The 11,095-nt window shown below is 41.0% G+C and overlaps 1 protein-coding gene across 1 annotated transcript in view; it reads left to right on the top strand.

Moving 5' to 3' along the window:
* Nucleotides 1-356: 356 nt before the first annotated feature.
* Nucleotides 357-11,095, top strand: part of LOC112575951 (nuclear receptor subfamily 5 group A member 2-like) — a 74,197-nt gene continuing 63,458 nt past the window's right edge. Inside the window, exon 1 of the mRNA XM_025258113.1 lies at nucleotides 357-1,207. Within this exon, the coding sequence (XP_025113898.1) occupies nucleotides 1,099-1,207 (109 nt within the window). The 5' untranslated portion in view covers nucleotides 357-1,098. The remainder of the gene's footprint in view (nucleotides 1,208-11,095) is intronic.

Below are 11,095 nucleotides of genomic sequence, written 5' to 3'. Positions count from 1 at the left end.
TGACACAAACAGAAGTGACTAGAGTTTTTGTTTTGTTTGGATTTTATTTCAATAACACTATTATTTTCCAAATAAAGGGTACAACTTTCAATTATGCGTTAAGAGAGCAAGCGAGTGAAAGAATGAATGACTTAAGAAGGGCAATATCGAGCTAGAGGTAGACGAGGGCGATGACTGATCACTGTGACCGCATGTTGCCACCCTGTAGATCAATGTTCTCTGCTCCCTGCGGAAGTTAAAGCTGAGAGTCGCCGCGTAACTCAACGTGTCGCCTGCTACGAGTGACGCCCAGTTTCAGCGCCTCGGGTCCTACCTGGCGTCCCAGTCCTCCGTGTCTCCACAGCTACCTGCTCGTTACCTGCGACAAGGTGATGTGCCTGAGTGTCTTCATGGTGACCGGAGTCAAATACCCTGCTCTTACTCGTTCGACACGGGGGTTAGCGTGTCCGGCCAGCCGGCCCTGACGTTCTGATTACTGTACGTATGTGGATCTGAGTCTGTTTGGCAGCAACACTCACACGATGAATCGATGGTCAAGACCCAACTGTCAAGGGCTTAGCAATGTTCGATAAAATTCAAACAGCCTAGGTACCGTAATAAGACGAACTTCCAACAGGTGAAGTCATGTAAGTAAAATAAACTGGTAGGTCAGCGTAATCAAAACGATATCAATAAAACGAGATTCTTTCAAGAGTCGAGCTGCAGGCGCCAAAATGTGTTTTGTGGAAGAAATGTTTCGCTCTGCTCCTTGGTGCCGGGACAAGACAGCACTGAGAGAAGGCGACGCCGTCTGTCATTATGGGGCCTGCGCCACGGACAGGTGAGACATTGGGAATCTGGAGAGAACAACAGACTATATACTCTCTTTCTCTCCACTTATGTCAGCCTCCAGCCCACCATTAGTGTTTCTGTGCACAAAATCACCCTGAAGTCGCCCAGCATGGTGGAGGCTTCTCGTGGCTAAAACCAACCCTCATCCCAGACGAAAAACGATGTAAGGTGCGGGGCTACGGGGACCAGACAATTAGCTGTCTTCCTCACAACCTCACTGAACTGTCTGCCCCTGATCTGCCTCACGACCTCACTCACCTGCAGTGCATGTCCGAGGTTTGTCTAATGACGTCATTCAGTGCGCGAGAGGCTGAAGGTAAGCCAGACCTGTCACGTGATACAATGAGACCGGGCAGACTGTTGGTGACGTCAGCACGTGAGTATTGAGCACTGACCGCTGACCTCCATTGTTTGTCACCTCTCTCTTGTCTGTTGTGTCTCTGTCTTCTCCACCTACATAACTGTCCTCAGTCTCGCCCACAGTGTCTTGGAGATATTTACACCAACACACGGTGTCGTGAAGTGTATATACTGACACAAGGTGTCATGAAGTGTATATACTGACACAAGGTGTCATAAAGTGTTTACTCTACACAAGGTGTCATAAGGTGTATATACTAACACAAGGTGTCATAAGGTGTATATACTAACACAAGGTGTCATAAAGTGTTTACTCTAACACAAGGTGTCATAAAGTGTTTACTCGAACACAAGGTGTCATAAGGTGTATATACTAACACAAGGTGTCATAAGGTATCAACATCACGTGTCATACAGGTGTTTATATCAACACAATATGCCCTACAACTATCTAGATTACACCAAAATGTCATGACAGCGGTGCGCTACCACAATGTGTCATACATGCATTTGCACTGCCACACTTTCACGAAACTATTCATGTTCTTTCATCCAAATTCCATCCATTCAGTCATCAGTTGTTGTCCACGAACTCTACTAAACATCAGTTATCGTCACCAGCTGTCTACTGAATATCAGTTAATGTTGCTTGTTATCTTCTCGATCCACATAGCCTTTGTCTTCCTTCATCTCTTCTCCATCTTTTTTCTACACCTCTTCCGTCTACCTCAATGACAGACACCCTACTTACCACAACTACATCTCTCCTTCCTTCTCTCACTCTGCTCACTATTTCTTCATCTTTCTTTCCTTTTCTCCCTGCCTCTTTAGTCCTTTTTGCTTTTTTCTTCTCATTCCCTCTTCCATTTTCGTTATGCAGTAAGTCTAAACCTGCATTTACACTATCACACATCGTCCACTGTTTTATCCTTAATGTATCAAATATCTTGAATGTCGTAAAGCCTATAATATAGGTAATATAGATGTTATGTACAAACAAAGCCACATAGACCAAGGAAGCGAAGGGAAGCTGCTGCACAAGAGAGTATATAGTTGTGTTCACATCCCATTAACCTTCAGCTAGTAAGACTGACTTAAAACTACAATTATCTAGAAGTACCTAACTAGATATATCATCAAGTTTAAATATTGTTAATAGTATCTTCATACAAACTTGGACTGTTAACGAACCGGCACAGGTACGGGTTTAAAAATATAAATAGTATTTTCATGCAGCCTTGTACTTATACTGTTGACAGACCGGCAAAGGTACGGGTCACTTTTGACTAACCTGAAGAAATTGTTCAGTAATGTATAAATAATGTTTTTGATATATAACTGTTTTGCTTGATTATAAAAGAATCTGCCTGATGCTGAGTAGCGCTTAGTGTCCCCCTGGACCAGCACCCCGAACTCTTCCCTCACGCTAAGCGAGAACAAAGGAGGCGGCGGCGAGCGCCACACGGCTGCAGCGCGTGCACACCCGAGGCGTGGAGGGTTAATTTGCTGAATAAATTAACAGTGACACCACTACCCCCACTCGCACCCATTCACACTTGCACTCTTTAGTGCGATGAGTAAAGGTTTCACTGTTTTTCTTTCAAGAGGCACAAAAAGTGACAAGCATCATTTCAAAATCTTCAATTCCTAACTACACCTTTGACTTACAGGTGGTTTCTATTTTTAAAATTTTGTTTCAAACACTTGTTTGACTCCACAGAGTCATCAACTAATACTACTGCCACCAACAACAGCAGCAGTAGAAAGAGAACGGCTATCACCTCCATCGTTGTTGTCGCTGTGGGTGCCGTTCTCATCCTCACATAAGTGTAAGACTGTTTGTGGGATGGTTCTCTTCTTTGTACTTTCTCTAGCTTGCTGACAGACTAGTTTGAAATCTTTGCCGGTTGTGTCAGCACTGCCAGCCGCCAGTTGAATTGCTATCGCGCTGGAAGGAGGTGAGGTGGGGGGGGATGTCTCTGCCTGCTGCAGCAGCCGCATCCGGCAGTCGCCGTCAAACGGCGCGCGTTTACAAGCAAGTGGCCTTGTTCAAGGTCCAGCCAGTTGTTGGGTTTCTATGGGCTTCTCGGCATCTCTTTCCAACTGAATGCACTTCCGCCTGTTGATCCACTTCTCCCAGCGGTACTGGAGGGCCCGCGGTTTCTGGCCAACCATCCCCTGTATGAAGCCAGAACGAGGCCATTGGTGCTGCTGTCCGCTCCGCACCAAAATACTTTGTCTCAACAAACATGCTAGTTTATCTGGAAAAAAATCCTTCCTTTAAACAAACTCTTCGTACTTTGTAAGAAAAAAACCCACTAGTCTAAATATAAACATTAGTGTACGAGTAAGTAAATGCGCTCTTTTGTCTAAACAAGTAGGTTTGTGTCTCTAAACAAATATGCTTTCGGTGCAGACTAATACTCTAATTGATTTAGTTTGCTGAAAGTAATCCTGGAGAATTGTGCATGCATGTGATCTTCACCAACCTATTTCCCGTTTGATATCGGCTGATACACGTAGAGTTCTTCGACCTTATCGGCTAATAAAATTAAATAAAATACACTGTTTACCTTAGTGTACACTTCAGCGTACACGCGTCCAACATTATCTTTTCATGGATTTTTTTAAAGGATGGGCAAATGAAATTGCATTGGCTGGTTAAAAGCTAGTTTTAGTTTTTGATTTTGTGTGAACGCTTGTCTGTGTGGTAAGTACTAGACACTTTGTAAAAGCCATGAACTCCTCGATCGTGTATACTAGTCACGATTATGATTATGATTATGATTATGATTATTAATGTAATTTCACTGCACAACCACAAATAGAAAATTGTGCTTTAGGAGAAAAGTTTTATTACCATATACTCTGTCTCCTCTAGGAACCTTTTAGTCACAAACACATATTTTACAGACTCCATACAGTTGTTTCGAGTTAATTTTTAAGTAGATAACTTTGTGCGTCCCGCAAACGATGTTATAAGTATTAACATGGCGCTTGGAGGACCCTTGGTTTTTTAAAGTCCAAATAATTTAGTTTGTCTAAAGAAAATACAGCAGTTTTTCTAAAATAAATTATACTTGTTTATCTAAAACTTAACATAAAAAAAATTGTGGTTTAACATCGAATCACCGAAACTTTCACCACAAGTCCCGCATGACCCTCCTCTCTCCCCACCCGCCATCTAACACTGAACAGTGAGTACCTTCACGTGTAGGAGTTAGTGTACCTTCAGAATTATCAGCTAGATTACCTTTAGGGTTATCAATTAGAGTAACTTCAGATTTATCAGCTTTTCACCTGCGTGTTATTGTGACTACAGTGTGAGACTCGCGGCTTATCGATGAAGCCAGTTCCTGCAGATGCACAGCGAGGAGGGAAGGTGGCCGGTAGAGACAAAGCTGGTGCGCAGCAGGCTGTGTCACTTTGATTACTTTCCGATTGGACCTCATCCAGGCTCCTGTTGCATAGCTCAAGGACATTGGGGGGAGGAGAGGGGGCAGATGGAGGAGACAGGCCGCGGCGTACCGATCGGAGAGACTACGGCCATGAAGCCACGTCCAGCAAGTCTGTCGCCTCCGCTGTTGTCTCCTCCTTCACGTCGTCCGTCTCCTCCGCTGTCGTCTGCTACTCACAACTCTTTCCTCTCTCTTTTTCCAGTCCACCCATCTAATTCATTCTCTACCACAAGGGTGACACGGTCCTGTTTGCTGAAAATTTCCTGAAATATTGCGAAAGGAGCAACTGTAAAAACACGGCCAACGCTCACCATTTTGTATTTAGAATTTGCTAGCGCAGTGTTGCCTCTTTCTGTAGAGTTCTCATCAATTCCACGAAAATCACTCATTTTAAATCCAATTTTTGATAATCCAAGAAGGTGCTCGTATAGCAGCATTGCTTTATTTGACCGTTTTCTTACATTTAGGTAGCGAAATTAGCTTAATAATAAGAACAAATAATTGTCACTCCAGTCAATCATTGTAAATGTGGAGATGATGCTAGTTACAATTTTAATGTTGCAGGAAGCATAATTAACAAACTATTTTAGACACATACAATAAAAATGTAAGTCGCTCCTTTTCGTTCTGGTGAGTACAAGAAGGTGACTTCCCCTTTTGGTATGTGCCTCCAGTAGACGCTGATCTCCCCTTGGCCCGCTGTCTTTTCCTCGTTCTACTCCTTCCTTAGCAACTTTTGTAGTTTTAAAACGATCAGTGCTACTTTATTTGGTTTTCGTGGAACAGAGAAGTGTGCATCAGCACAAACTGAAGACCACCGAGCCTACATTGTTGGCGGTGTGTCATTGTCTACATTACTGGCAGTGTGTCATTGTCTACATTGCTGGAGGTGTGTCATTGTCTACATTGCTGGAGGTGTGTCACTGTCTACATTACTGGCGGTGTGTCATTGTCTACATTGCTGGAGGTGTGTCATTGTCTACATTACTGGCGGTGTGTCATTGTCTACATTGCTGGAGGTGTGTCATTGTCTACATTGCTGGAGGTGTGTCATTGTCTACATTACTGGCGGTGTGTCACTGTCTACATTGCTGGCGGTGTGTCATTGTCTACATTGCTGGAGGTGTGTCATTGTCTACATTACTGGCGGTGTGTCACTGTCTACATTACTGGAGGTGTGTCACTGTCTACATTGCTGGCGGTGTGTCATTGTCTACATTACTGGCAGTGTGTCACTGTGTCATTACTGGCGGTGTGTCACTGTCTACATTACTGGCGGTGTGTAACTGTTTACATTACTGGCGGTGTGTCATTGTCTACATTGCTGGCGGTGTGTCACTGTCTACATTACTGGCGGTGTGTCACTGTCTACATTGCTGGCGGTGTGTCACAATCTACATTACTGGCAGTGTGTCACTGTCTACATTACTGGCAGTGTGTCACTGTCTACATTACTGGCGGTGTGTCACTGTCTACATTGCTGGCGGTGTGTCACTGTGTCATTACTCTCAGTGTTTCGCCTCCTACACTAATGGCGGGGTATCCTTGCATACATTACTGGTAGTGTGTCATTACCTACATTACTGTTTGTCGTGGCCAATTGTATATTTCTATGTCGTGGCGTACTTAAATAGAAGTGTGTCACTGTCATAGTCGCTTGTCTTTCCTGGCTGATTGTTTATCATTCGCTTGTTTACGTTTCGGTCTCCTATGTAGCATACTTAAATGTCTCCTGTATCCTCTACAGACTTTTCACGTCTTTTTAGAGTAAAAGAAATAAAATAGCTTGACGAAACTTATCGTTGAAGCGATAATGCACACTTTAATTTGCTTAAATTATTATTTTGTTATTTTAATGGAAATAAAACTTCCATTGCTCCAGTGCAAGATGTTTATGCTGCAAGTTATTTTCTAGAGAATAAATTTAACTTCCAGCAGTGTGTGGTTGAGAAGAAGAACAGTTGGTATACATCTGAGTATCATCAGCTAAAGATTGATCAGATATAGTTCACTGTCTAGCAATGAAAGTCTTACATTAACAACTCCAAAAGACGAGTAAGAGTTTACAAAAGGGAGAATAGTGCTAAGCACAAAGTTACTCATGAGAAATATTTTACATAACTTAATTTAACGTGTAAACATTTACAAATCCAGATTAGTTACCTAGAAATATTTATATCACATGAGTAATTGTTAGACATAATACACTATAACAGGCAAGAAAGTTTGAAAGTGTTAGAAGACTAAGACATCCAAGTACTCTTGTGTGGACTGTATCAAGTTAGCAATGGTTAGACAAAAGCGATCCAACGCTTCCTACACGGTCCGCTGATTACGTATGAATCAATTTTCACTGTTATTTAAAAGTTTAATTTTAAATTTATTATGTACGGACAGAATTTACTTACATACACCTATGTTGCTAAGGTTGCAATGATAGATGTAGTTCTGTGTACACTATAACTACTGTTATATACTTTGACATCTGCTGACAGAACACAAAAGAATCTTATGCATCGATGAAAACAAATCCGGCTAGGTATTTTAAAATAAATTACACCATATGGTGTGCTGCAGCAGAATGTTCACATTGTTGTGAAACACGTGTGAGTTGTTTGCCATGTCTCAGTTTAAAATAGTGCCGTGGGACTACGGGAAACCTGGCAGTCAACTTTCTAACCAATACACCTTTGACAAGTGGAGCTATAGAGCATAATACCAAGACTCTCATTTGGTTGATTGGTAATATGTTCATTATTGTCCACACCTCCTTGTCTACCAATGTGAACACAGTTCCTATTATCCAGGACACCCGTTGGAAAAAACAGTTTTATCGTGTCTTGATTCTTTTCCAAAACACTGTTTAATCACTTGTCTTTTGTCATCTGTTTTCTTTTATTCTTTTTGTTTTCTTCTTTCTTACTTTTATTTCTCTCCCAAATATATTTTTCATCCTTTATGATTTGGATGTCCTCTATACTGCTATGAACTGTTTAGTTTTGACTGTAAATTCACGTTCTCGCTGATGTTTTACCGGATTTCTGTGATACTTCGGGTGATGACTTAATTAATCGTGCACAGAGATGTTGCGATTAGATGAGATGTTGATGATATGAAAGGAGTTGCACGGAGTTTGACTGATCTTTAGTGACTGACTTTTCTAGCAAGGTATTCAGAGCGTTGACAGAATAAGATAGACAAACAGACCCTTGTTCGCAATATTTAAACATGAAATATATTAACAGGGATAGTGTCTACAGCGACTACAGTTTCTGATAGCCATATAGTCAAGTGCTGCATGCTAACAGTATCAGTTACTTATGGCTCTGACATTCAATGCTCACGGAACTGCTCCAGCAAGCTGACGCGGATGTTTCCAGGGGAGCAGTGGATGGGGTACACCTGTCACGTGGTCTAAGGACTTGAACTAGACCTTTGTTCCAGGGCTGTAAACTTAACGGCCCGATAGACATTATTTAAAGTGTATTCATATACTTGTCGTGTAGTCAAACATTTCACGTATATACTTCACGTGTAGTCAAACATTTCAAGTGTGTGTGAATGCAGCCTACTTGTTCAAGCACTGGCGATGACCAAGCAGGTAAACACAAAAATCAAACGCCAGTCGAATGTGACGGCGCTAATTGAAAGAGAGCCGCACGCGGTGTGAAAGGCTGTTGAGCGCAGAGACCTTGAGCAGAATTAATGGTCTGTTCCGAACCGGACATCTCTCTCCACAATGCTCTTTCCGCTGTTCAGATAGTCTATGTTCGGTCAATGGAGCATGTCAGCATTGCATCCCTTGCCTTTTCCTGTCACTCAGTTATCTCCCATCAAATACAAAGCACGCTGCGATGGTCTCTAGCAAGAGATGCCACAATCTGCTTTCTTCTTTCTCTCTAGAGGGCAGGACGCCCGGCCATACAACACAAGCTTGTGGGGCAAAGAGGGTCGCCGTCAAGGTCTTTGTCAAGAATGAAGACCACCATTTTAAAAAAAGTTTTTTACAGATTAGCGAATAGACGCCAACGGTGTCTGAAATGCAAAACTGATGAAATCACATCAATGAATACCTTTGTTAGTCTCTCCCTTTCTTGTCAAGTGTAGGAAGCGAGTGCACTGTCCTTTACCCACATACCTTGCACTGTCGTTTATCTCCCCCACCTACCGCCCAATGCCACTTGCCTTCATTCACATTCGTTGTATTGTTAGTTATACAGTCAGGTTCCTTTTCTAAATCTGTTGTGCGTATGAAAAAGTGTGTTTGTGTGTGTTCCCGGCTGTGGCAGACTATTTCCAGCCAGCAAGAGATCGTAAACACCTATTGCTTAGGTACAGTAAACCACGCAATTTTCACAAAACAGCAATTTCGCCTAATAAACAATCGCAGTAACTAGTTCTTTATTTTAAAAAAGTTTTACAATGGTCATTCTCATTGGTGTAAAATAGTGCCTACATTTGGCTATAACTAAAATAAATAATTTAAAGATAAAATTAGTACTATACTTTGTTACGTGAACAATAATTATAAAATATGAACAATATTTATATAATGTAACCATTTACAATACTATATATTTATTCGTGTTTCTGCAAAAATATTTGTCACATAGGTGTGCACGTCAGTATGCGTGCATGTGTGCAATGTCCTCGTGTGGGTAGGAGGGGGAAGAAGGGCGATCACAACTCAGTGAGCATCCTGTCTCCAGTCACACGTGAACAGTAGCACAAGAGGAAATGATAGGGTAGAGTACATCTTAGAATAATAAAGAAAAAAAGAACGGAACACAGTAAAACCAAACAAAACAACAGTTCTTTTAAGTTTTGATCATTGACGACAAGTTTACCTAAAATAGTCTTGGGTTGGTTTTTTTTTCCTCTATTGGAGAGTAAACTCACAGAAATTTATTTACATAATATGTCAGTGACATAGCTAGCATAGAAAATCTACTGTTAATATATAACTGTTGATTAGAAAATGAAAATTAGATGACATTTTAAACTGCTAGCTTTGATTAAGCTTGTGAAGTAAAGCATGTTAATAAGAACAATATAATAAATTAAGAATAGAAATCATCAAAGAAATATTTGCCCTAATAAAATGCCTCTCTTTTAGCATGGCATTAATCACTAACCAACAACAACAAAGCATTTTCACGACGGCTAAAATATATGCTAAGTCGCTTAAATAAAATTATACTTTTAAATTGCAGACTGAATGTTGGGTAGCTTGCAGAGATTTACAGTGTTACAAAATAGTTAAGCTTTGAGGAGTATGGCGGTGATGTTGTACAGTCTGCCCTCTCCAGGACTTCCAGGCTCATAACTTTATCCTGCATTGAATGCCAAGGATGGAGCAAAGGGTTCGCATGTGGAAGTTTTCCGATGCTTAAGATGCTTGAAAGTATAGAGTCCAGGTTTCACAGCCGTAGAGGAGAGAAGTAAGGACAACGGGTTTGTATATTTTTAGTTTTGCGGAAAGTTTGATGTTGTGTTGATTTAGTTAGTGCCTTGTTGCTAAGTCTCCACACCTTGCTAATCCTCGAGGTGCTTCCCAAATACTTGAGAGTAATGTGCCGTCCATGTTGATGGTGGGGCCACTGCAGTGGTGTCGGGAGCAGGCTGGTACAACTTCTCGGTCTTACCTGGCTGATGGAAATCCAGTAGCTTAAATTGTAGATATAGATATCAAATATATACATCTCAATATCAATATATGATGGCGTTTTTCTCATGTGACTTCATGACTGCTTGCGACGAACTGTTTCTGGTGTGAATCTTTTGTTTTGTGGGGGAATGGTGATTTTATTTCATCTGTATTCATCATTTCAAAGGAACATGACTTTATAAATAAGTATTCCTGTATGTATTAGTTTTCTTGTTCCTTCATTGATCATGACAACTCTCAAACACTGAGGTAAATATATCTATAACCTTATTGGTGCAGATGTAGGCTTCTGGCCAATAATAAAAGTAGTATTAATAACAGAAAATTCATTTGGTGATGCACTTAACACAAGCCGTATGCTCAATAACCAGACGATCTCTCAATTTCTATAAAACACAAACATGTACACGGACAGGAAGAAACCTATCAATGCAGTTAACCAGAATTTCAATGATCAGCCTATGCATAGCTAAAATGCAATCCAAGGCAAAGTCTTTCATCAGTGAGAAATCACATTTTGCGAACTTGCTGTCAAAAACACTATGCTCATTAGTAAATGATAAAATTCCATTAGAAAAATAAGAGTGATCTATGGAAAAAGGTCTTTGAACTGCTAAATAAATTGATACATAACAACTTTTCCTTATTTCCAGTGCTTCATTAACGAATTGATACATTCGTACTACAGATTTTTTTCCTATTCCCAGTGTCTTTTGAACAAAGAAAGCGATACTTAAATTGTATTTTCGTATCAGACATCACTAGCGAAAAAGGAACA

Source organism: Pomacea canaliculata, linkage group LG11 (genome assembly GCF_003073045.1).
Source record: "Pomacea canaliculata isolate SZHN2017 linkage group LG11, ASM307304v1, whole genome shotgun sequence".
NCBI classification, from domain to species: Eukaryota; Metazoa; Mollusca; class Gastropoda; order Architaenioglossa; family Ampullariidae; genus Pomacea; species Pomacea canaliculata.
The sequence above is the reverse complement of the archived record's forward strand: the minus strand, read 5'-3'. Positions and strand labels throughout refer to the sequence as shown.